Raw genomic sequence first — 27,741 nt, forward strand, 5'->3', positions numbered from 1 at the left:
CCACCTCTTGCCCCATGACAGCTGGGATAGGCTCTAGCCCCCCGCAACAACTGGATGGACGGATGAATTGACATCCAATACTGGTTGCCTGCTCATCTAAAAAGGGAATCAGTGATGCTCACTTGCTAGGTCACAGTTTGGCCGGCTTACAAAAATTTGCATAAGCTTTGCAACTGCAGTAGATCAAATATTTGCATGTGCTTAACCTATAGAAACTGTTTGCAGATCACTGTTGAGAGAATGATGTCAGTCGGATCTTCTCTGGACAAAACGGGGACACTTGCTGTAGCCAAAATGACGGTAAAAACCAATGCTACATAACTATTAATGGCACCATGGGGCGGAACAGCATCTGGACTTATTTTTCCCAGCATCCATTTCAAGTGTTTTACACCGGGGGATCTCAGTGAGAGGAACGAGGTAGGAGGGGAGATTAGATGGACTCTTGTCAAACGCCTGATGGGTCTCATGGTTCCCTGTGGTCTCAACAACACAGCAGGCTGCCTTCATTTGCATGTCCCTTAAGCTTACTACCTCCCTCTCCCTCTACGGTTTATTTATTACAATGGCCGCAGGTGGAAATCAGATGACTGTCAAATAACCCTAATGTTGAACAAGGTTCTACGACATGTGCCGGCGCAAACACAAACACAGAAGACAGTCTGTTTTTAGAGCGCTACCCAGTTTATTACTGCTCTATGATAACCTCAGTCCATAGATTCATGTAACGCCCAGCCGAGGCCCTAAACATCAGTACGCTGTATGAAGTGATGGAATGTACACATTAAAATTCGATCTCCTGCATCAGTACATCCAGTGCTGGTCAAGACGGCAACTATAAATTGCTGGCCATTATTTTCGATTAACCACACTGACACCATGGCCCATGACATTTCTTCCAATTTTTAGCCCCTGTCACAGTGGTGCCATATTTTCCAGCGCGGTTTCATTTAGATTGTCCTGAAGCATGATAACGCAGACAGGGAAACCTCGGGACACAAGCCACCAGGCGATCTTATTAATGGCAGAGCTGCGATAACAGTAGCCGTCTACGTCCTCGGTTGGTATCTTGATCTTCAGGCGCATTCTTTACTGGGCCTGAAGAGCAGAGGCGTCATAGTGGAGGCAAAAGGGGCAACGGCGTGACAGTTTACCGTCGATACGCTGGGAAAGTTTAATTCCCTGCATTCCAAGTGCAGCAAACATGATTCCCCAGGTCAGGAATGCAATTTGAACTTCTTTGTAAAAGATGTTAACCATCATTTAAGAGAAACAATTGTGAGGGGAGTTGGCGTCATTTGAAAGCGTTTCATGAGAAGAAGAATTTGGAAAGTAAATTAGAAAAGAGACCGCAGATAGGTTGGAAACAGATATGGTCTGCTTCCAGCTAACATCAGGGAAAACAGATGCACAACTCAAGAGGAGCAGAACTTCTATCAATTGCTCATTCTTTAAAAGAATGGATAGTGTCCCAAAGCAAGAAACCACTGCCAACATTCCACTGCTATCAGTATTATAATCATTGTGAAGCCATTACATTAGTCATGTTCCCCCAAATGTCTAACTTGTGCTTTTAATATAATAACGGATAGCTTATATTAGAATTGTCTCCACGACATTGGGCCATCGCTCATTCGGAAAACAATGAGTTCAAAAGGACAGAAGAGTAACCTGAATCGGTGAAAGCAATCGGACTGCTAAGCTTCGCTTTGACAGAAACAAATTGTTGTCCGCGCAGGAAAGTCCTTCTCTTAGTTCTTAATGAGTTTATTGGTAATCAATACACCTTTCTCGTCCACTGGCATGTGACACTGAGGCCGTGACCCAAGAGGGACCCCTTAGACGGTGGAGTTGAGTGGGTCAGAGAGGATTGGTAGATGCTTGATCATGCTTAAGCGGACAGGAATGCCCCAGTTTCAGATAGGTGAGAGGAAATTGAAGAAGCTTAATCTCTGCTCTTACCCGGTAACTTTAGCTTGTTCTGTAATGAATGGGAGGCATAATGTTTCGGTTGATTAAAATAAGGCAACTGGCTTTCTTATTTTGTTCCCTCACTGAGAACGCTAACTGATTTGGCTTGCGACCAATTCTCTTTGAAAGTAGACCCCCTCCAAAGAGCTGGGTTTGCGTCCCTGTCAAATCCTGCACAAAATGCTAGTTTGCCTGTCAGTCACAACTTCTAAGTGGAACCTCTATTCCAGTGATTCTGTTAGCGTCCTGCTGATTCAGGCACTTTTTCCGGAGTGTTTTTTTCAGGAAGATGGGGCCTTGCCTCCCGGTGGGGGTCATAGCGCTTGACCTTACCCTGGCGAGCGCTCAGTCTGCCTGCGATGATTTTATTCAGGCCCACTCAGTAGAACAGCGGGGTGTGACCCGGGTCGATGTGGCACTGCCAACAGTGAATCCATTGAGGAACTTTGGGCTTTTTGAGAGGCGTTGATCAAGCCGGATGTTTTTGGTTCACACTGCTGAGCCTCTGTATATTCAAAAGTCAAATCAGCCATACGAAATTGGGTTTGTTTGTCTTTGCTGGAAACATGTGATTCAATAGAGCTGTCAGGGTGTCACAGGGCTTTGCAACCCTAAAAAGAGATCTTTCTACGATGATTCATGCCAAACACACTGTACATTATGCACGTTATTCAAGGTCTGCACCCTTTTGTTTACAATGCAGAGCAAAGGTGTAAGAGTGGAGGAAATGAAAAACAATTGGGCCAGGTGCCAGACTCAAGTCAAGCATGTGAGCTCAATAAAGCACACAGTATCGATTTGCTAGTTATTCATTATTTGTTTTGGATGTTGGAGAAAGTCTCTGGAAAATGATTTTGGTGTGCAGTTCAGAGTGTGAAATAAATGGTTTGACAGATTATCAATGACCACAGAATATGATAGTAAATGGCCTGGTATTGATTTATTTCCCAATGCCCCCCTTCTCCTCTCCCGTGCTGTTGTCCTTAAAGCAAGACCAAGCACTCTCCTGAGTATTGGATTTTTTTTCCACCCTGCTTTCAAATGTGAAAATGAGGATTTATTCTGTCCCGCTGCTTGACTGATGCTTATAAGAGAGCATGGATTGGACGAGATAAATGGAGATGGAGAAAGGATATACATCACGCCGCGCTTAATATCTCTCATGACAACAAACAGCCTTGCTGGTGGTAATACGCAAGCATTCCAGACCCTCAAAATGCAAAAACGGCAGCTTTGTTTACTGCATTCAAAATAAATGGCCGAGGCCCCGCTGTCACTCACAGATGGCACTTCCTTTGAGGAAAAAAAAAAAAAAAAAAAAAAAGCTGAGCCAGTGACTCGTAATAATGCGTTGGCATGGCGGCAGCCATTTTGCACAACCTCCGGAGGCACTGATCGTCACAGAGAGGCGTTGGCATTGTCTTGGCAGCGGCCCGACCGCAGGCTCCGTGTAGTAACTGATAGCCAAGCCGGAGCTTGTCAGGCCTGACTCTTATCACTTTTGACATCTGTCCACGCCATGTCTCTTCCCTCGTCTGTAGCCGGCCCCAGAACACCGACCTTGGGTTTTTTTTTCTGTGTAACTCCGCGGCCTCAAACCTCCCTCTCCCTCCTTCTATGTCCTCATTTGGCACTGCTTCTGTGAGTGTTGTTTCGAGGCTATCATTTAGCCTTTTAGACCTTGCTTTGTGGTCAGACATGACTTGCAAACCGATGTTCTCGCACTGACAAGCCCCCTGCCTCATTTGGATTCCTGCGACTATGCCATACTGAGTAGATCTAGTCCATGTTTAAAGTGCAATCCTATCTTGTCTGGTTAGTTAGGACACTACAGAATTTCTAATAGGGAATGATTTTTGTAAGAAATATATTTTAAAATGCATCTTTGAAAAGGAGGTTGTGATTTTTACAGATAATCATGGAAGCCATGGCTTAACAAGAAACTGATTTCTTCCTGCAGATGGTACGAGGTGTTTTATATCGATGTTTTATGTCTTTGCGCCAACAAGACAAAAGCAAAACGGAGGGAAAAAAAGGACAATCTGCCACCCACAGCCCAGCGCTGACAGGCTGGCAGGAAATGTCTGACACGATGTGTTGTGAGGGAGCACTGCTGCTGCTGCTGCTGCTGCTGCCGGGGTGCTGTGTGGCTGCTCGGCAGCTTAGAGAAAGGGTCAGTGTGGCAAACACATCCAGACACATTCAGTGTATCCATATGGCTGTCCATTACGGCTGACAAGAAAAATGTGTTTTTACATGCAGTGAGGGCCTACCACTTTGAAAGCATGTTTTAGCGAGCCGAGGGAGGTCCTGGGAGTTTTAGTGTTTGCACTAAGCAGCTGAAATATTAAGAGTTAGACTCCCACACTGCTGCAATCACAAATTGGTGAATATTTGCTGCTACTGAGTCACCACTTTAATCAAAATCCGCAAATCGGTTGTACTTACAGGCGAGCATTTTACTTCCCCGTGTTGCATTGCGCATCTTTTTACATTATGCCACTGTGACTCATCAGCAGCCCTCACCCCTGGCCTCCCTTATGAGGTAATTAAGCCCCTGGTTGTTTGTTTAGCTGTCTGCATGTGTGTCCTGTATAAAACACTGGGGGGGCATATGTTCTTCCTACCATAAACCCATTGAAACAGCGGGACGTGAGCGGTGAGGAGGGGTCGACCGGGCCTGCGCGTTTGTGTGTGCGCGCTCTAATTAGGCAGGCAGAAGTGTATTAGCCTCACTGGGCAACAGCCAGCCGGGAGCATCTGGAGTCGTCTTTCATACTCACCAGCTTCCCCACTACACACACAAAATTAGAAAAGATATCTATGGAACAGCAGTGTGATAAGAGAGCGTAGGTCAGGCATGACGGGTCATATGCGCAGCTATTTAAGTCTGCTTCCCTCACATCACAGTCCCCCGCCTGGAGTCCTTGTTGTAGAGGAACGGTGCCCCTCTCACGTCTCTCTCGAGGCTGGAATACCAACAGGAGAGAGGGGAGGACCTCCACCATTCCTAACAGCTTCTACGCTTCAAAGCTGGACCAGAAGAATTTGGTTTCAAAGCGGGGTCAATATCTAAAATAACCCGAACAGCGGATTGCAATCACCCTGATCTCTGTGTTTGTTTTAATAAGTCGGAGATGAGATGGATATTTTGGCTGCCATTTTTATGGTCGGCATTTGATTATTTGAGTCGTTTAAAAACCTCTTCTTCTACTTGCCAAAGTCTTACAACACTGCAGTCCCAGCTATATAAACAGCAGCGCTTTCTCTTGTTGATATCAATGACATACTTCAGCTGCTCCCACTCTCTCTAACGTCCAGCTCAAGTTCCTGCGTAGGTGCACACTAGCAACGGCGCAAGATACATCACTTCCTGTGTATCAGCTAAATATATTATACTGCTGTCACACAATGTAGCGGCAAAAACAAACAAACACCAGAACGTCTGAGTTGGCACTCACAGTTTTTCTCCTGTAAAGAGAGCTCAGTGAGCCAGCTGAAAAACTGTTTCTCTGTGCTATCGATTAGCTGGTTAGGCCATGAAAAGCCAGGGACAAGACAGCAACTGAGCTCCCTTCCTCTGGCTTACCACTGCATGCTCCTAAATCTATTCTCTCACTTTTCTCTCTGTTACGCTCTCCCTTTTATGCGCTTTTTCCCAATTTAGCCAAATCCTCTCCGTGTACTCTATTTGTCGCCCTTCTTTTTTCTTGCGCTATTCTTGTGTGTCTTACTATCCCGCTCGCAGAGAAAAAGCCCCAGCAAGCCGCTTGCAGAGTTAGATCACAGGAACCCAGCTGTTCACAGTCAAGAGCCGCTTCTTTTATTAGCCGTCAGTAGGCCGACCTGTAAGAGCAGCGAGAAGAGAGAGAGGGAGAGGGTGGGTGGCTGGGATGGAGGAGGAGCGCGAGGGCAGCAGGGGGCACAGATTTCCCAGCTGTTAGTCCACACGCTCTGCCCCCCCCCCCCTGTCAGAGATTAGGTAGATCAGCGGGAATGTAGGAGCATACACAGAGGCGAGACAAGACAGCTGACAGAAAATGGATTGAGATGGAGGAAAGATCGTTGTTGCAGGCGGACGACCAAACTCTTACGGTTTCCTGTGGCTGAGGACCGTAAAGTTTTGCACACTGCCCCACAGGAATGTACAGTGGGATAAGGCACAAGCCATGCCTTAATACTCCAACAAATCCCCTTCTCTTGCCTTTTATTTTTCCCTACCACCTCACAAACCCATGCCGCCTTCCAGTCTGTGGAGGACTGTTTTACTACGGAGCCCCTTGTCTGAGGCACACAAAGGACCTGAGTGTAAAATTATATTTCTAGCTATATAACCAGACCTCCATTGTGCCATTTTTACGATATTATTTTCATTAAGATTGCAGGGATGGGCTTTTCTGTCTTTGTTGTGCCCCCCCTCTATCTGCCTCAATTCTAACCACAGTGGAAACAAAACCACTCAAAAGAAGTGGCAGTGATGAGAGCAGCACAGAGTGCTCCCATTTTGTATGATTAAATTTACTGTGACAAGCAAGCATGCTGTGCTTGGGCAAAACATGTTGCTGTGGGAACCCGGAAACTTCTGGAGAAAAATGTGGCCCACATGAGGTGATCAGAAGACTTGACGTGGGATTTGAGGAAGGGTCTCTTCGCCTAAAGTCCCTTTTTGCTCTCAACGTTCTCAAGATGTTGTATTTGCATATTTATGAGAAATGGGTGTCACAGTGATTAAGTTAACTGGGAGCCAGTTCTGCAGAGTGTGGATAATGAAATCATATAAAATGTGAAAGTCAAAGGACATTTTTTTTTTACAAAATCTGTCTCAACCTTGTGGCAGAGTTTGGTTGAATATGGCTCGATGGACGGATGGTTTGGAAGCTGCTATGATTGTGCCCATGATATAGCAAACCTTCGTATATAAGAGGTGGTGGACAAGGAAAGGTCGAAAAAACTGAAGCAAAGGAAAAACCAGAGCATGAGCTTAGAGAAAAGGTATTTTTACCATCCACGTTGTCTTTAATAAACATGGAACCAATATGGACTTCATTACAAAGTGCTCGAGACCAATGTAGCTCAGTGGCCCCAGACAGGTAATTAGAGTTCACACTGAGACCTGCCTCTAAAATACAGTCATTATCCCAGGCAAAAATACAACCTTTCCAGGTCACATCACTTTGTTTGCAGCAGTAAAACAAGTTTATTTCTGCATTGAGCCACCGTTATAGTAGCCCCAATCCGCATGCCAGCGTTTTATGGAGCACTGAGCGATTGGGGGCGACCGTGAGATTCAATAAAAAAAGCGGCAACACAATTGGCTCGACACAAAGTATCCGTGTGAGCGTGGCAGTTTCTGTGTGGAATTTGTGCGTCATTAAAGTATAATTTTATATACCGGTGTATGCTATGCATGCGCAGGGTAGATTTCATCACCCTAATTTAACAAGGACCTCCTGAATGAAGCCCCAAACGAAGGCACCAAATACTTTACAGCCCCCTTAAGAGCTAATCAGCCATCTTGCAATGAAACACTAGAGTTATATTGGCCCTTCTCACACACCAGTCCCAGAGTACGCTGGTTGTTGGCCTCAGAGGTCTTGGCAGGAATGAAACTCATCCTGTTGCTTTCTTAGTGATTACTTAAAGCAGACAGGAGGGGGGGGGAAGGGGAAAGGCCATAATCTCAGAGGAGAAAAATTAGGTCCAAAGTATTTTTGGCAACTGCGGGCTGGACTGTGGACAGAAGTTCCTCATAACAATGGGAAAAAAGTGCCCTTGGATTGTGAGATCAGCCGTGAATTTTCAATCAACTCGACTTTCCTCCTGCGAGACTTCTGAATCAGCAAAACATCTTGTAAATATGATGCCTAACCACTTTTCAGGGACACAGTTTGCAGAGCTCTAGTGCGTTGCATCTGTTTTCTGTAGAAAATGTATGATTAAGATAAATATACTTGTTAGTGCCAGTGTATCGTTAAGCCTAAATTAAGCAGTTGTAATGTGGAGTAGTTCTGTTTTGGGACTGTGTCCTGATTCATATGATAAACATAATGAATCAAATGTCTTATAAACAAAATTAACAGTGCACACGGAACATTTTCCATAAACAGACAAAGGACATTATGTTTCTTTAGCATTTTGTGACTCAATGTTGACTCATTTTAAGCCGTTAGATTTTCAAGCTTTTTGGACCTTTTAGACCAAATCCAATGGAGTGCTACCCCCTCGTTTTTCCCAAGAGCCACCACTTGAATCAGAATACGTAGGAGGATCCCGCTCAAACTCTGACTTTCAGCATGCTGAGACCCGGGCTGCACTTTCAAAGGCTATACACTTCATCAAACACACCAGTGAGGGAGAAGGGAAAGGGGAGGATGACCCCACTCGCGTACACAGAACACTACTGCCACCATCGCCCAATTTATCACACGTAATTTCCTCAGCTCTTGACCTCTGACCCCTCTCTTGGGCTATGTTTGTATTGAGGGCAACGTGCCGCTGTCTGAACTGTCAGTCTTAAAGCCTCCCTAGAGGGACACAGCGGTGTTTGCAGGAGAAATATGCTGCTTAAGCCACTGATGGTTGTATCCACCCTTGTGCCCAGCATGTGTCTCTGTCTCTGTGTATATGTCGATCATTGTCTTCTCAGCCCTCTAGTGTTTTATGCATGCTGCTCATTAGCCAGACAATGGCCACTTAGGATGACATGCCATTCAGGGCCATATGTCAGCTATCCCTTGGGATGAAAGAAGGGAGGGTGGGAGCAGAAAGCACTGTGCCTAAAAAGAGGGAGCAAAAGGAAAGAGGGGTAGATGTAAAGAGAGTGGCAGCGAGAGTCTATGCACGGCTTAAGAACAAGAGAGACAATGTGTACAACAATAAGGAGAGCATTTGTGTATCTCACAGCAGCAATCCTTGAATAAAACACCAGCAAGACCTCAATTCAACCAAACAACCTGCCTTATCCAACAGTGCCATTACAAGCGCACCCGATGAGTCAGAATGTCCTGACCTCTTGTGCTTGCGAGACCTTGTACAACAAGGCAGTTGCCACGGCTTCATGCATGCGCCAGCCGCACCGCTGCAGCCCCTCATTGAAGCAAGAGCTCCATCCAGTGTATGCTGCCTCCCCTCCCCTTACATCACCGCGTCTGGAGGCGGAAGGTGGGGAGGGGTACAAGATTAATGATGGTGCTAACCGCGTATTTATCATCCGGCTGGAGAGTAATGCGACACCTTTCTAATCTGAATATATTTCATTGGGCTGTTATGGCACTCAGCCCTGGGCCCCATGCATTTGTGTGTGTGTGGGTGTGTGTGTGTGTGCTGTGCGTCACTGGAAGTGTATTTGAATGTTAATCATATCTGCATAAGTTTGTACGTGAGCTTGTAAAGGCATGAGGATACTGTGATACCAATAGGCTGCCATAACTGCTTGCACTATCTTCCCTGGCAAAAAATGGCCCTGTGGTAATTAGATAAAGAAGTTCCTCTTTCCAGCTCGTTGGGGCCACGCTCCCAGAGATCCTCTACTCTGATTCTCTGCCGCCTTATCAAGTGAAAACCCTTCTTCCATCCTCCTCTCCATCTCTTAGTCTCATTCTCCAGCTACTTCTTTTTGGCACTCAGCAGAAATCAAGATGGATGGCTCCCCAACAGAGATGGGGAGATAGAGAATGCACAAGGCCAAGATAGGGCCGGATAGGGTCCGCAGTGGACCGCCCAGTAGATTGGCTCCACTGTCACCAGATCTGCTGGAATGGTTGAGAAACTTTGGAATAGAAACTATCTTATTTGGACGGAATTGCACCGTGGGTGTTTTCAGATGGACACTAAAAAGCTGATTTAGTAGTTTGTCCATGCTTGGGCAAGCACAAGACCACACAAGTGTTAATAGGGATAATACTATCATTTTGCTTTCTTGGATTGTTAAGGTGTTTGGTCTTAAGTAGAAGGTCAAAACACGGTCATCTGCATTTCTTCTCGGATTAGATGAAGATAATTTGTGGCATTGGTCCTACGACAAATGGATTTGCAAACCCTTAGAGAAATCCTGACCCCACAATTACATATCTAAGTTCCAGACCTAATTACACTCAGTCACAAGGTACATCCTAATTCTCATGACAGTCTTTGCATTCACATGAATCTCCTCCCGAGTATCAAGCAGATAAGCTTATATTCTAGTCAACAATCACAGCAGTGGCAAGGCCTTCGAAAATTTTATGCTGGAATGGAGCAACACATGTGCACGCTTTCTCGCACAAAGAGGTTTTCCCTCGGAGATTATGTGTCTTGCTTTCTTGTGTACCCTTTGCCAATCTGCCATTTATGCAAGTGAATATATTTCAGACTCGGAAGCTTATTGCACGCTTCATTGTTGGAGTTCATTGTGAGGGGACAAAGGGAGAGAGGGAGTTGAACGATGATTTTTCAAACGGGAGATTTGGATAAGGTATCCTCCCTACTAACTAACCTAATCACCAACCCATGCTTACACTACAGAGATTACGACAGCAACAGATACTTGCACACCTGATGTAAACACAACAAGATTAGTCGGAATCAAGGTGAAGGTTCCAGGGGGCGCTGGTTTAGCTCAGTTGGTAGAGCAGTCGCCCCATGTACAGAGGCTACAGTCCTCAATGCACTGATCGCAGGTTCGACTCCCGGTCTGCCGATCATTTGGCGCATGTCATTCATCACGCTCTACTCCCAACATTTCCTGTCTCTCTTCAGCTGTCCTATATAATAAAGGCAAAAGCCAAAAAGGTGAACATACCAGATCAATCAAGTGCCTAGATAATTATTCAATCCTCAAATGTGTTATAACTTCCTGAATGCCTTTCAACATAGAAGACCATAAAGACATTTGATTCACTTTTGAGTTTGTTATCATTGTCGGCTCAGGGACAGATTTCTCACCTGTCATGTACAAGATCCAGATTCATTTCCTTGCTCATGCACGGACTTTTCAACCTCCATCATGCCAAAGAAGAATAATAGGTCTGGTACAGCAGCAGCACTGACTGACTCATGATGTGTCAGTGTCATTATAGCCCTGAGCATCCCTGGCCAGACTTCAGCACCACTTCCCCCCACCGTAGTGCTCATATGAATCCCTAGAGGGAGGGACAGTTTATCTGTAGCAGTTAGCAGCTGGTGTCTGCCCCAAAGTCTCCAACTGCCCCAAGCTAGCGTTTGCCACTTCAGATGCTAGTCATTTAGCAAACAAGTCAATCATGCGCAAGGCAACTGCCAGCGACTTGCCAACGTCCCCAGTGATACCAGATTTAGAGATGAGGGGGCAAAGAAGAGTCACAGCCTGCTGGGTCATGGAAATCAGGTCAAATCGGTCATAAGCAAACTATTTAGGTCTAGCATTGTGCTCGAATGATTGGTGATGTAGGAATTGTGATAATGACAAAAGATTGGGGGCCGTTGGTGTCGTCCAACGTCCATTTCTGTTCATTAATTTTAGCCCTGCATAACCCAGTGTAGTGGATTTCATAACTAAATTTAGAACAATGATTTGACCTGAGAATCTTTCTTTACTGCCCCAGCGCTAAATGTGTGACTAAACAAGCCAAGAGCCAGTTATACAATCATGTCGCGGATTTGCAAAGCAGTCTTTGGCAAACCAGAAATGTAAAATGTTTGGAAGGCAATTCAATGGCGTTCTGTCTTCTCTGTGTCGGTGGTACATTTCGTCCCAAGAGCTTTGAAGATCTTAAAGACTGCACAAAAGAAAGCTCTTTTTGAAGTAAATTAAAATTTCCTTTTTCAAACTATCTAGGCTTCACATCAGAAATTCAATTTCAGTGGTAAACATCACAATGAATAACTGTTATCCTAACTTCTGTAAGGCAGATAAAAAGATATATATCCTTTTGTATCTCATGTCTTGTCTGAATAACTGCTTTAGATGTGGCACTGGTGACCTAGGGGCTGACACTGCGTGGCGAGTTTGATTGCTGACAATGTTCGCAGCTGTCTTTTGTCATTGGGCTGGTGGAAACTTAACAGTAACGTGTGCATGCAAATTTCCCAACTATTGGATTCAATTAGTTTCACAGAGACGGGTAACGCTTCAGCTTTGTAGTGTTTTCTTTCATCGCGTGAAGCAGAGCCGAGGACTCTCGAATGTTCTCCTTTAGTTTGTAGATTTACTTCCCTGGCAAGGACAGCTGGAGCACACTTTGCATCACATTACATATTAACTCTACATGTCTCCAACAACAGTTTTTGACAGGTCATTAAAGCAGAATGACAAGCTTGTATCATAAATGAAATACCAGCGCTATTAGCAAAAATATAATCTGAAGCAGCTAGAGTTGCATGTATTTCAGGAAAGTCAAGGGCATCTGGCATGACTATTTACCAAAAAAGTCTTGGAAAGGACCATCTTTAGATAAATATTCAACTAAATTTAGATTATTCAAAGGATCACAACGTGTAAGAGCACATTTCTTTCATGGCTACTTGTGTTCTTCCTTCAATTTCTAGTAGATTCGCTTGCAAGATCATGTGCCAACTAGTCAAAGTGCAATGTAAACAAAAGAGACGAACAAGAGACATCCATGCTAACAAGGTAACCCTTGAATTCAAGGTTACACATGCATACACGCATGCATGCACAGGCAACTATGTCTGTCTCCCTTTAGTGCCCTCCTTGGCAAAATCTCAGTGCCAGTCTCTTAATGAAATGCTCAATTAGGATCTTTAAATAGGTAATTATGCAGTGCCTAATCCCTTAGCTCCTGGGCCCTATCTCATTTAGATGACACTTGGGCAGGCGGAATGGGAGGGGCAGGCACCGGGGCCTTAGTTTCTGTCATCAAAGCCCCTCCGTGGCGGCGCAGGCGGCCCTGTTAATGATAAGGTACATCCAGGCAGTCAGTCAACAGCGACTCCCAGTGAGGGCCACTGACAGCATGGGAGATGGCAATGTCAGGCTTGACAGTGTCTTAATCATGTTTGTGAGTGTTCGGGGGTGGGTTGTGTTGGTTAGGGGGAGCTTGTAGAAAGGTTTCTAAGACGGGTGTTAGATGTGGAGCGAGAGCAGCAAAGACTGCACGTCTGATGTGGGTTTGTGTGCATTTTTTCAGACGATTTCCAAGTTAATTTTATAAGAAACAAAGACGGAGAGGGAGAGAAAATCACTTCCAAATGTCAAACTGTGTATTTTGCTTGATGCCAGGCGTAGACAGAGCGGTTTTGATTTCCTGTACTGACATTTGTTTGAAGGTGGCATTTGATTTGAATTTCAATCTCCAAACTGTGGCTGGAGAAAGGGACCTTTTCATTCATTTTCAGCAGCATAATAAAATGTCTTGTTCGAGTGCGACAATATACCATCACTGACGGGGGAACTGCTCTTGTTTGGTTGCTAACGCGGCAATGGCAGGCATTTGTCTTAGTGAAACGACAAAGGGGGGAATTGTTGCTTTTGCCTCTGGGTGAACCATTGCTTTCCCTCGACAGAGTTGCGCAAGCAGCCTGCACTGCCTCTCCATGAGAACAATGGCTTAGCTTGGCTAAAACACCTTTCAAGGGCGTCCAAGAACTAAAAAAAGTTGGGCTTTTCAAATCTATTAATCAGCAGTGCCCACATCAAAGTGCTCAGCAGACTTTAGTAAGAACACTTGAACCACTGAAATATTGAAACAGCTTTGTAAAACGCTGTTCATAGCCACCCTGTATGTCCTTTGTCTTATCAGGATACAGATAGAGAAGCAGAAACAACACAATTTCACCTCTATGCGTGTATTCAGCAAAAACATCTCATATCTCTGATAATATTTTTTGTCCCCTCGGCCTCCCTGTTGGCACTGATGGATTTTCATGCAAAGAGCTTTGATAAGCAGCTGGTTGTGACGCCGCCTGTCTGTTCTTGCTGTTGTTGATTTCTTATCAAGTACGAGTCAAGGCGAAAAAACACAAATTCCCATAATACACTGAAGAAAGGAAATGATGTCAGTTTGATCAACTCTGCAAATACTTGTGTGCACTGTGGGGTAAGAACCACTCAATAACACACACATGGGTTGACGCTACTTATTAAAACATCCGCCACATCACCTCAGGTGAAAGACAGTTTGCTAAGCTAATTGAAGGGAAATTTACCCGCCGTCGCCTTAGCTCACTACCATAATGTGGCGTTACATTTTAGCTCCGGCTATATCGAGGCAAATTAGCATTTAGATAATGGGAGACACTTGGCATTTTAATTATTTCGCTGCCCTATGAGTGTAGCGTGTATGCCCCCAGCGCCTCCTTACATCCTTCATGTACGTCTAAGTAGTGCATTTACATACCAAGCGGCTTGGCTTGTGTACAAAAGGCGCCAAAATGTCAGTGGCGCGCAACGCACCTTCAATTGTTTCCAAAAGATAAGGAGGCATATTGTTGTTGACTTATGGCATATGTATTAGAGGGCGGGGGGGGGGGGGCAACACAATTCCCAGGCCTGTGTTCGTCAGTGTATTTTCAATAGAGCTCTGTTCTGATGTCTGATGCGAGTGGCAGCGGAATGCTGTTTTTGTCTGGTTCGAGGGCTCTGTGCTTTCCATAAAACGACACGAGCTCGGGCTGGGAACAACCCCTCTCACCCTCCTTCCTCTCTCTCATTTTCTCTGCCTCTCGGAAGTGAGATTATTCATCCTCCCACAGATCGCTGCCGCGTTGGGGGTAGATGTCAAAGTGCCAGGAGCATGCGGTGCAAAGGCTATGCGTGCCTTTTGGCTTTGCTTGTATGTGTCTATATGTGTGCATGAATGCCTGAGTAGGTGTTTTTACGCTGCATCTGTGCGATTGGATGTGGACCTAAGGCCTCACAACTATCATCCCCGTAATTTTCCTCCTTCAATCCCTCATTCCTCTCCTCAATCTCCCTGGCGCTGCCTCTGTTAGGCGTGCAAGCACAGACGGAGCGTGAGAAAAGCTGGCATTGAGGCACATTCCCTTCTCCACCCTACAGTGCTCTCTTCCTCCCTTCTTCCTCGCCTCCTCTGCTTCCTTTCTCTCACCACCTCTCTGCCTCGTTGCTCCCCTTATCCATTATATTTCCCACCCTCTCTGCGCCGCCCTACTCCCCCCTTCTTTTTTTCCCCCTCCTGGTTCATAATATGTAACATGATTTCGCCCTCCCTTGTTCATGCGGCATAAATTTAATCCCAGCCATTCCAGGTTGGCTGCTGCTGCGTCTACCATTTTTCTCATTTTCACCCCCATCCTGCCACACTCTCTGCCCCCCGAAACAATGAACTCCTCAAGATCCCGCCTGTTTGCATGATAAAAAGTTCTTTCCCTGTGCAAAACGCTGATGCGCAAGGTCAAGCACGACACAAGTGGCACACGCTTGTAATATAGGAGCCGTCCATGCTGTCACAAGCTAACCTAGCACAAAGGAAGGCCTCGCGTTCATTTGAATAGCTTACACAGCTCATATGCTAACCCTTAGGAGTTCAAAAGTGTGTTTACAAGTGTCATCAAGGTCAAAGGAGGTGACCCCAGCGTGCACACAAAGATGAAATATGTTATAAACTCCTCCGTGTCCCTAAAGCTTACCCACTAGCTCCCTAACCTTGTGTGTGTGTTTGCGCTACCTGTGTGTGTGCGAGTTGCTATGCTTTCAGAGAGCAGCACAACAAGGCGCAGGGATAATCAGTCACTAGACTGCAGGTCAGGGTCTTGCACTGTGGGGACCATCCATCTGAACCTAGCAGCTGCTGGGAAAAACGTGGCAGGAGGAATGAGACGGGAGAAAAGGATAGGTGAGGAGAGCGAGAGAGAGAGGGAGCAGGTAGAGAGAAAAAGTCAAGGAGAGGCTGTTGAAAACAAAAAAAAGAGCACACACAGAACGAGTGGGAGGAGGAGGAGTGTTTGTGAGCCGATGCTACGTGGTCATTTGAGTTACTAAAGTGTGTGCTCAAGGTCGCTTTGGGTGGGCTGAATTCTCATGAGGACACAACCTTGCTCTTTGCACCCAAACAAGGTAACGGTTTACAAATTGCAACATGCGTCTCCATCCTCTCCTTGACCCGTGTCTTTCCCGATACAAGTGTTTTTTTGACTCCATGAAGATGTCTACTTTTTGCCGGGACGGGAAAAGGCCCCAAATATAATTTGATTTAATAACAGTGTTCAAAAGCGAGGTGAATAAATGTTATTTTACGCTGTTTCTGCTGTGACATTTGAGGAAAAAAAGGGGGCTTGCTTTGAAATCGCCTGGTTCTAATTTCAATGGACACACAGCTGAGATGGCTCTGTGATAGCTCCGTTGTCCTACAGGCGCAGCAGGTGCTTTTAAAGCAATTATTAGACAGACAAATGTCATCAGAGCCAATTAGCTCCCCGCTGTGCCTTTCATGTTGCGTGATCCATTCATAAGAAAACAAGACGTATCCATCAGCACGAGCATCGGCAGCATTTGCTTGTCAAGAATGAGTCTCGCAGACGGGGCTGTAAAAAAAAACCCGATTTTTTTTCTCAGACGGAAAGTCGGCGGTACCACCCGGAGGAGAGTTTATGACCGTGGGAGGCTTGTTGGAAGGGAGGTCAGAGGAGGCAAAGAGGGAGGGGGGGGGGAGAAAGAAAATAAATAAGTATTGCAAATAAACTCCTCTGATGTGCGGTTGTCAGGGCCTTTCATGTGGAGGCTGCACTCGGGGGCATAGCTTAGCTTAGCTTGAGGGATGTTATTACACATGCCGGCTGATCGGGAGCGATGTGTGAGAAACGGCCTTGTCACTCGGCCTTAAATCACAACATCGCGGGCAGAGGGAAGTAGTAGTAGTACAGCCTTTAAAGAAAAGAGGAGGCATGTTTAAGAGAAGAAAGAAGCGCACATACAAGAGAGAGTGACAGACAGAGAAAAAGGTAAAAGATGGCTGCAGCAAACACACTGTGACTTCACCCAAACTTAACCCCTCTCATGAGGAAGTGGGGATTGGCAGAGGAAATGGGTGCGTGTAGCTTTGCCTTTGATGAGCTTAGTTTATAAATCTGGTCATATGATGTTTAAAACACCCCCGAGGCGCAGCGAGCGGGCGCCTGTTACAGGCAGCCATGTTTGAACTTTACCAAATCTGTTGAACAAAGGAGAAGTTCGAGTGCACGGCAGACCGTGACCTTTGACCTTAAGGACTTAATTTAAACAACACTGACTCTTTAGTTGTCTCACAACAACAGATTGATGGCACAAAGAAAAGGAATGCACCTATTGTACAGAGAAGTTTTAAAGGTCTGTCCCTCTTTTCTCTATTAGTTTACGTACCGTAAAATTCAGTGTATAAGACGCACTTTAAATACATTTTTTTCATCTAAAAAGTGGGCTGCGTCCTATATACCGATGCAACCATTATACCAGAGAGGTATGTTATTGTGTTAGAGTATTTTACCCTGACGATGGCGCTATCCGGTTAAGTGGTGACGTCACATCGCCGCATTAAACTGTTTCCAGGCAAAGCATCGTCACGGACATACGCTATCATGATCGCCATTGCAGCCGCCACCCTCACAACAATCAACGTTACCGTAGGCTGCCAGCTACAGCTAGCTACAGCATTGCTAGCTAGCAGGATTGCAAACTCCACATAGTGAAAAAAGATGGCAGGCTGTAATTTGAGGGGTCTTTCAATGTGTTTTAAATGAAAATAAATGTAAATAGTGTTAAAATAACTATACATGTTTTTTATTATTAAATAGCTATAGAAAATCTTTTTCCAGTGTTGCCAACTTGGCGACTTTCTCGCTAGATTTAGCAACTTTTCAGACCCTCGCGCCGACTTATTCTTAAAAAAGCAACTTGACAAATTAGCGACTTTTTCAGACCAGTGAAATGCATTATATTGTAATTCATTCCCATGTATGCTGCTCAGAGTAATCGAAGTTCACGGCTCCTCTGCCAACAGCTTCGAGTTCAAGCAGCACTACGCAGGCAGTCAGGGGCGAGCGGGGCTGGCCTGGGGCAGCGGGCAGCATTGATGATGACATCACCAATATGCACATTAGCTTATGACATCATGTGGTGACTTTTGGAGCTAGTGCTCGCTACTTTCATTAGAAAACATTTGGCAACACTGCCTTTTTCCCTCTGGGACACCCCGAAAACAGACTGTGACTTATATTCTGGATTTTACGGTAATTTTCCTTTCGATTTATTCCAAAATGAACACACCATTTTCATAATTGCATTCCATTTTTAAAGTATAGCATTCATAAACATCAGTCAGTCTTTTTAATGACCAATTATGCACTACATTTTATGTAAAATAGGCCAAATAACACAACATATGTACCACAATGTATCCCTGATGGTATTCTCTTAATAGCTTGTGTGATATTTAATGAATCACATGTGGTGTTTTTTCCTTGTAGATATCAAAACACTAATTAAAAATGGTAAATGTTTTAATGTAGAAGGTTATTATGATATAAATATGTAGATATAATATACATAGATATATTAAAACAGCAATATGCAACATAAACAAACATAAAACACTATTAATCATTTGTAAAAAGGTATCAATTATAATTGAGGCAAGAATGCCGACAATAGAGAACTGTAACTCTGCTCTGATGCAATACTGCATTACTAAATTGGCAATTATGTACACAAAAAGATGCAAACCAAAGTAGTTTAAATATGATGTGTAGAATGTGTATCTGCTGCAGCCCTGATGCCGTGTTGTTTGAAGCAGTGGCCGTCTGTCTCGGCCTCAGTTCAAACACAGCGATTACAATAGCCTCCCCTCTCCAGCCCTGCATATCACTGTAGTCTCAAAGTGTGCGTGTGCGGGGTAATTACTGCGTTCTTTAACTCTGCCAGTCTGCAGGGAAATAGAAAGTCCGGCCTCATAAAACGAAACAAAGTCTTGTTTGCCGTGCCTGGCTGGGCATGATACTAGAGCTAACTTTTCTGCAGCACGGATCACGTCCCCGCTAAGTGTTGCGCTGCTTCGTCCTTGCATGTGTCGGGCTAATTACAGAGCGTTTGGCCTTAATAGATTTGGTGGCATTTTTGTGGCCGCTTTGGTCTGTTAGGATAACAATCCGTGAATGCAACGATTTCCTTGAAGTTTGTGCATGAGCCTGAAATTAAAAACACCCCGCTGGAGCAGAAATGAAGGGAAATTAGTCGACTTTGCACGCGGGATGGGCGCAATGTGGTGCGGCTGCTCTGCGCAAGACATGTTGGATTCGTTAAAGTTGCACCATCAGCATATTTATGTGTCACTTTTTTGATTCCAGCTGGTTTGTGCAACAACATTTTAGAGCTATTGGCGTGAAGCTGATGTTGTCAACCTGCCGCTGCTGCTTTGGGGAGCTCATAACTTCCCCGCCTGCATTCTCTCTCATAACACGTTTATTGCAGCGTGGCTGGAATATAAGATAAATACAGCTGATTCTTTTTTTTTTTTTTTTTTCCTGCTTTAATAATATTGCTCGTCTAACCAGAATAGCACGCACGCAGGCAGAAATGAGAAAAGAGACCAGCCATTATGGAGAATATAAACATCCCACCCTCCTTCTCTCTCACATTTCTGATAAGGATCACGGGGAAGGAGAGAGAGTAGACAGCTCAACAGCCCCTTTCTTTTTTTCCTCGCCACACACTCCCCCCCTCTTTTTCTAATTAACATTGTGCATGTTGTCAGGCTTTGTTTAATAATGCATGATTGCTATCAGCAGCAAAATCCTTTGAATGAAGCACCACTGAATGGAAACACAATAATACCACCAGGGGCTCAGGAAGAAAGACCAGATTGTTTTTTTTTCCACGTTCTATTGTAATAGATGTTCAATGGGAGGCATCGGTGGCGCCAAATGTATGAAAGTGAAGGTGCGGAGTGCAACGAAAAGAGGCCATGTTGGGGATAAAATGGGCACAGGTGGTGTCGGATTATTTAAAGTCATGCACATGCTCGTACTTGTAATTAGAAAGCTACGAATGCTAGCTTTAATACACAAAGGCTGCAGCTTTTCAGAAGCAAATCCATTGTCAGGCGAACTGCTGCCCTCTGCGAGGTCTGGCAGGTGGCAGCGAGTTTCCTTGTAACACGCTTGCTTTCATTTTTGGTGTAAACCAGGGTTTCTGTGGGTGTGTTTCTGCTTCTTCTTCTTGTGTTTACTCACATAGCGCAGCCTCACCGGCGGGTTACACAACCTACAGATGGTTTTGTTTGCCTCTATCAGCGTGTGTGTGTTTGTGTGTGTGTGTGTAAACGGGTGCGAGGCGTGAATCGAGAAGGGGAGGGCTGCTGAGTATCACTTCTCCCGCGCCACCTAATGTCATGTCATTATGGAGATTCACGCATTAATTTCTCAACGGGTAGATTTGCAGGGGCAGACGTGTAAAAGAACAATAACCTGAGGAGACAGACAGCTGCGTATGGATCACACTGCAGCTTTATCCCATCATGCCCTGCTCCTGGCTTTTCAGTCCAGTTGATTCTAATCAAATCCACAGTCGCTACAAACACTACTCATGTGAAAATTCTGTCTAGTGTGCTCAAATGTATGTATATGTATAGTGTTTGTGTGTCAGCCGCGCCGGTGTGAGCGGGGGATGAGATTGCCTCAAATTGATTCCCTTCGCCACACGTCCCCCGCTCCACGCGCTCGCTGCTAGCCCCGCGGCGCTCCGAGACAGGTAGTCGTGTCTATCTCCCCCCAACACAAATCGAGTGTGACAGGTGCGCTATCTTCCCGTCTTTTCTGCCATTTACAGCCCACAGAAATGAAAGAGGGAGAAGCTGGGAGCGAGAAAGAGGATGATTGGTAACAGGGAAATGAGGTACTTTGTCATCATCGCGGCCTACTGATTGGGCTTAGGGGGGCTTGTTTTCCTTTTTTTCCCTCTTCGTGGGTGGCGGTCAAATGTGCAGATAAAGCAATAAAATATTATTTCTAGAGTTTCTGCCTCCGAATCCCAAAAACTACAAGACATCTGACATGTATTTGTTTGATCTTTTGCTACATAAAGTGCCCGAAATGTCACGCTACACAGCCGGCGCACCAGCTGAAACAACAGCATCCCCCCGCAGAACAATCCGGGGCCCACTAGCCTAGCATGCTAGCCGGCAAGTGCAGCATGTCATCAAAGCTCACACACACTTGGATTAGCTGGGAGCTGCGTCGCGAGCTGAAGACTACCGCAGAGCATCCATCACCGAGGATCAAGCTCCAGCTTAAGCAAATGGATGACAAGGGGATAGAGCGGGTCTGCGGCTAATACTGGCTCACTGTATCACATTGATTTTCACAGGCGTGTAGCGAGCGGACCTTCGATAAAAAGGGGGCTGAAACATGAATGGCAACACTCGGCCACTCTGTCTTATGGATTTTTCACTTGTTGTTTGAGCTAAGCTAAGCTACTCCATCACTTTGTGGAGGCACTTATGGCTATTACAGCATCTAATATGGATTAAATGTGGTGGAAGAAGCATGATTATGAGCTTCAGATGAATCGGTTTATTGAACGCATTTATCATAATACAAGGAAAAGACAGCAGTGGAATTTACTTTAACGAAATGAAGAAGCATTCATGAATATTTCCTGTATTCTGGTCTTACATGCAACACAGGCACTTTTATGTGAAACAGATATCAACACTGATCTAAGCAGGACTTAAAATGTACTCTTATTATGCGGCGGATTTAATTGGCGCTCGCCACCAAAGCTGTGAAGACAAAATCTTATTAGTCCGCCCTTTCATCTGTGTGGTTTCTCCCTCCCTCTCTCTCTCTCTCCCTCTCTATCGCGTGCACGTGCACCCGCATTGTGTGAAGTGACTATTCCATTTAGAGAACTGTCAGAACATACCCTGTGAGCACATCAGCCTCTTCCTATCCTCTGTCAGCTCCAGCCGAGGCTGTGTGGGGGTATGTCAGAAATGTGCAGGGATAGATAAAACCCGTGGAGCCAAACAGCTTTGTTTCATTCACTCTCTCTCTCTCCTTTTTCCTTCCCTCCTCGCTCCCTCTCCCCTCTCTCCCCTATCCCTCCTTGCCTCGCATAGGCTGTGAATACCCTGCATCTGAGAAATCAGACCAGACTGACTCACAGGGCTCTGTGAGCCAGCGCCACCGAGGCTGCCAAAGCATGCTGGTGCCAAGCTGTCCCACCATGCACAGAGCCAGACCCACGCTGCTGCTGCCGCTGCTGCTCGTCCTGGGTCTGTTCCTCCACCTCGCCGACGCTCAAAGTAAGTGGACCGCTGGCTTCTCACGTGGGCCTCCAGTGTGGCGGCCTGCTGGGTTGGGGGCGGGGTGGCAAGGGATATGTTTTTGTTTGTGCTTTTTTTTTCAGATACATAAGTTGTTCATGAACACACATGAAAGTTAAATAAATACTTTATGAAACGTGTCAATAAGACAGACATGCTGGTCTGTACTTTGATGAGGTTGCAGATATAATGGGAAGATGTTATCACTGCCAGCCTGAGATGTTAGGCTCATTATTTATTGATATAAAATGTAGTTTAGCAGTAAATTAGCAGCATTTCAAAGCATAAAATATGAGAGGAAACACTGGTTTAATATCAGTTATGGTATAAAAAAATATCACATTAAAGTCCCCCTCCACTGAAAACTCTATTTCACTCATTGTAACTTTATTTTGAAGGTTGACCTTCACTGTGCAGAATGATTTATGTGCACACCTTGACACCAGAGAGACTTTTACGTTCATCAGCAGGAGGAGAAAAGTTTCTCTGTGCCCACCTTAAAGGGCCAGGTCCCCGATTTTTCAACCTCAGTCCTGTCATGCTATTATGGGGAGCTAATGCCACTGTGGTAGGGAAAAAAATGGACAATGCTATCCGCTTCTCCAATGGGCCCTGGAAAACCTCCGCCAGACGACTTAAAATGCGTCATCTGGCGGAGGCCAGGGAGTTGCTAAACTACACTTCCTCAATCTAGGACGCTCGCCTCTGATGTCATGTCTTGTTCAAAATCATCAGGTTTGAAATGTAGACTGCAGACCTGAAGATTTTTAAGACGATCCACCGGTATATTCTCGTTGTATTTCAGATTCTGTACCGCTCTGAGTCGTTGCCTGCAGTGAAACGTTAGTATTTCACTCCAGCGTCTATCGCTGGGCCTTCCTTTCAGAGGGAGAGGCGCAATGCACGCTGGGTGTTGTAGGAATGTAGAATGAGCGAGCTGTTTGTACAACTTTCTCCACCCCATGGCGCCAATTTCAAATATTATTGCTTCTATCGATTACAGAGAACACCAGCTTTTACTGACAGGGGCTTTTTCCAGTGGCGAGCTGCTCCTTTAAATCTGTGTTTAAGACACGCACACACACACACCTGTATCTCCTAATGATCCATCCCCTCTCAGTCAAATGCATTCAAGTCCTTATTTTCCAACTCCTGCTGCAAAAACTATGATGTGAACCAGAAAACTGCTCCGGCCTCAGCCTGAGAATCTCATGATGAGAAGTCATTGGAATTGAGTTACTTGACATCAGACACCTGCTCGCTGATGTGTGACAACAGTTTTCAAACCTCATTGAGCTCTAGTCCTGCACCACAGCACCCCCTCTCCCCCCCCTCCTCTCCCACAGTCCGTCTCTTTTTCTTTTTTTTTTTACACTAAGATCCATGAATCATTAGCTTCTGGAGTCACAGAGGGATGAATAAAAGTTTTATTGCACCCTTTCGCACCGACTGAAGTCCCCCCTCCTCCGTTCGGCTGAATATCTCTGAATGAATGAAGGGATCGCTCACCCAAGGTCGAACACGACGGGGCCACGCAAAGTGAAATTGATGGCTGAGATTTTCAACTTTGTGCTCGAGAAATGTTCCCAGCGATCTGTTCGAATGTGTTTTATTTTTGTCTCTGCCTCCTGCCACATGTGTCTCGCAGCAGGGGGGGGGGGACGTATTCCCCGTTTTATGCGCAGCTTCTGGATTTATTGACACGATTTAATTACGGAGACGTTCCCAAAACGGCATTAACAGTCGATAAACGTTAGCATCGAGGGGGCTTTTAGTAGTTATCTTTTCAGAAACTCCCATCTTCCTCGGTCTCGTGTGAGCGTACATAACAGCATTTCATTAAAGGAAAAACACGACTCCTAAAACCTTCCTCTCTCGCGTGTCCAGACATTCCACAGTCACATTCGAGCACAAATGTAGCAGTCAGCAGCCCCCGAATCTTGACGCCTCTGTGTTCCCCACCCCCCCACTCTAAAAGCCCCCGTTAATTTCCTTCCTTTCGCCGCCCCGGCTGTGAGCAGCTGCTGCGACCTCATACCCTGCTCAGACAGCTGTGCTGGGTCATCATTCCAAAGCCAAAACAAACTTATCATGAGGTAGCCACAGTGGCTGTCTGTTAATGACCGAGGGGGTGCGTGGGAGTCGGGGAGGTCAGTGGAGTGAGGTGCGAGCTCTGCCTGTGTGTTCCAGTGCCTCGTATTAGCCGTGGGATTTATATTAGCACCATTCTGCTCCTGCATGGACGTGTTTGTTCCTCCCCTTCGCTCGATTGCCAATTTTCTCCCCCTTTTCTTTGCTTTTTTTCTGCCTCCATCTTCTCCCTTTGCTGTTGGACGCAGCGCACTCGCTCCTTCCAGCTTCCTAGAAATTTCCTTAACTATGCCCTTCACAAGAATAACCAGCCCAGACACTATATCCCCATCTGTGCTTCACACTCAGGACCTAAAAGGACCTCCGACTCAATTAAGCCCGCTCCACACTTAACCCTCAGGAGCACAAAATCCTGCTGCACTTCCGAAAAGGAAAAGCTGCCCTCTGTTGGTGCTCTGGATCCGTTTGGGTGTGTGCTAGCCTCCGGCTGTGGATATGGGTGGAGGATATGAGACACGCGAGAGCAGAAAATGGCTGAGTCGGCCTGCTCAACAGATGGCGCGATCCTCGGAGCCAGTCCTTCTCGCCACCGCACACAGTGGACACTAGAGCCCTCTCTCAAGAAAAATGCCCCCTAATAAACACACATTTTAGTGATTGTGTCCTTTCTGCAACTGCTCATGGTGATCTTAGAGGATTGTGTAGCCACGTCTCTCTATTTGCTGTTGTTGTTTTGTCTCTCGTCTTCCCTTCTCTCATTTTCTCCTTCACCCCCGTCCCTCCCTCGCTCTTCAAATGCGGCCCCAATTAATTTGTGTGGCAAATTGGGCTTGGCGATGGCTTGAAAAGAAGGGCATAATTGTCCCCGGTGAGCCAAGGGGACAGAGTGCGATAGAGGGGAAGAGCGGGGAGGCAACAAACAATTCCTCGTGTGTTTGTAATGCAAAAATGAGGATGAGAGGAGAGCCGCGAGCGTTTAACATCTCCACCTGGGCAGCGATGGAAACTTCAGCGTGGGCATCTGCACGAAATGACTTGGCTGTTCATTAACTTGATGGATAGTTTCATGAGTCACTGATATGAAGCAAAAAGAAAGCCGGTGTTAGAAGTGAGATTGTTTCTCAACGTGGGTACCTTTTTCCAGTCGTCATGTATTGACTGAATGACATTCATAGACTAGGGATGGTAAATGCAGCGTAAGTCACGATAAGCGGCCCAAGATAACGATATCACGATACGATACACGATATGATACACGATATGTGGCCCACAATACCAAGAATATCACGATATGATAGGCGATGTGTGGCCCACAATACCAAGAATATCACAATACGATAGGCGATCTGTGGCCCACAATACCAAGAATATCACGATACACTAGGCGATATGTGGCCCACAATACCAATAATATCACGATACGATGCGCGATATGTGGCCCACGATACGATAGGCAATCTGTGGCCCACAAAACCAACAATATGCGATATGTGGCCCACAATAACGATAATATCACAATACAATATGCGGTCTGCGATAACAATAGTATCACGATATGATCAAGATATGTGGCCAAAGATCAGGGTAATATCACGATACGATACACGAAAGGTGTAATATGATAAAGTGTTCAAGGTGAGGGAATGATGTATGTTATGTAAAAGAGAAATATCACACAGCGTGGCTGTAACTTTGGACTGTTCAGTTGAATGTCACTGTTGATGTTTAAAGCTCCTGTGAGGAGTTTTTATCAGGTTATGAAACAAACTGAAATGAATTCTGATGACTCTATATGAGCTACAAAAGCAAACCAGACCATCAGCAACAAGACTGATTATTTCTATATTGTTATTTTTAATGCCTGAAACCGCTGGCGGGGGGGTAGGTGTCAGCCGAAGCGATATACTGCACGCTGACTTTGTTTATATTTTTCCCATATGACTTAAAGAAAGCAGGCTGAGATTCTTTTATGAACAGGACAAAATCAGAAAAGAGATAAAAGGTACGGCTTTGTCCACAGGGGGCGCCAAAATCAACACAAACCAAAAGTTCCTCACAGGAGCTTTAAAAGAGAGATGTATCAGGTTCTTTCTTAAGCACTACAGTGTTATATAAAAGTAAAAAGCCAACACAACTGTCTATAGATAGCTAATGTTAACTAGCTAAGAAGCTAACTACCTTATCTGGGCGAGTCTGCATCAACAAGTCCAACGTGCCTTCTCTTGTTTTATGACTTGATGGTGTTGCATCAGCCACCGCAATTTAGCTTTGTTTTGTTTACGTGTCGCTTCCCGGTTGCTGTTAAGCATGCGCAACTCTCAGCAGAGACAGTAAGGAATGCGAGATGGCTCACTCCTCATCAAACTCAGCTCCGGAAAACGATGTTATGTCCGCGCAGTATAAAAACACGCCATGACGTAACTAACCATCATCGACAACTGTTTTACAGTACTGTCCAACATTATTCCGCTCTCGTCTTCTTCTTCTATCCTGCTGTCAACTTCTTTGGCCAATAAATTTCCGTTCACATTACCCTCATTTATGTCATCAGTGCCGCCGCGAGGAGTCATGACTGTATATATAAAGTGGACCCATGTGAAACCATGCTAATGTAAATATGCTGAGCTATGTCTGTATGGATATTGTCATCCAAGTAGCCATGCACTTTCCACTCAGCACTACCCCATGCTGTGTAGGACTGTGTCAAACCGTGGGCCTAATAGTGTTTTAATTGATTCCCCCCATTGATGCTGGATGGCTTGGTCCCAGCGAGCCTACATGCCTCTCTTTCACACGTCAGATGACTATCGACCATCTCCTCCATCCCTCTCTAAACATTAAGATGTTAACACCCAAACCTCATCTTTCTCCCTTAAGCGTATTTACACTGAAGCACGCACACACATGCGCTCATACATCTACAGAGGCATCAAATGCATGTGCAATCCTGTTTGAGCCAGCAATCAAAAAGGTGAACCACACGGGACAGAGAGAGCAAATCGTCTATTGATGCGGCACTTCTTTTGAGGGATTGCAGAGGGAAAACAAGATGGGGTATGATGACAGCGAAATGACTCGCATTTAAGGCAACAGCAACATAAAAAAAGCTCATGTTTTAGTGTTTGTTGGATAATCAGAGGAGAGTTTTTCTCTTCTTTTATACGGGGCTAAAATTGGACTCAGGTGCCAGTTTTTTTGTGCGAGGAACCCGTTTCCCATATGCTCGCTATAAGATACGTCGAAGCAAGTTGCACATTTATGATCCGGGAGCGTCTACGGCTCCACGAGGAGTCATTTGTTTAGCAATACTGCGGGAAGAATCCAAAGAGCATCTGCCAGGGTTATGCAGTCTGTCTGCTGTTTTGTGTGCGGAATGCAGATGATCATAAGTGTGATTTGTTGTGGAGTTTGTTCATCTGTTTGCACGTAGAAAAAACGAGGGAGATGC

General features: G+C 45.4%; 1 protein-coding gene across 5 annotated transcripts in view; it reads left to right on the plus strand.

Moving 5' to 3' along the window:
• LOC138600380 (receptor-type tyrosine-protein phosphatase delta-like) overlaps positions 1 to 27,741 on the plus strand; it is a 382,688-nt gene that overhangs the window by 262,262 nt on the left and 92,685 nt on the right. For all 5 annotated transcript variants that reach the window (XM_069671768.1, XM_069671773.1, XM_069671769.1 and 2 more), the window contains exon 10: positions 21,996 to 22,181. In XM_069671768.1, coding sequence (XP_069527869.1) covers positions 22,079 to 22,181 — 103 coding nt within the window. In that variant the 5' untranslated portion in view covers positions 21,996 to 22,078. The remainder of the gene's footprint in view (positions 1 to 21,995; positions 22,182 to 27,741) is intronic.

This window comes from Semicossyphus pulcher, unplaced genomic scaffold (assembly GCF_022749685.1).
Source record: "Semicossyphus pulcher isolate SPU_LCO1_2020_fin unplaced genomic scaffold, fSemPul1.0.p SCAF_21, whole genome shotgun sequence".
In the NCBI taxonomy this organism is placed as follows: Eukaryota; Metazoa; Chordata; class Actinopteri; order Labriformes; family Labridae; genus Semicossyphus; species Semicossyphus pulcher.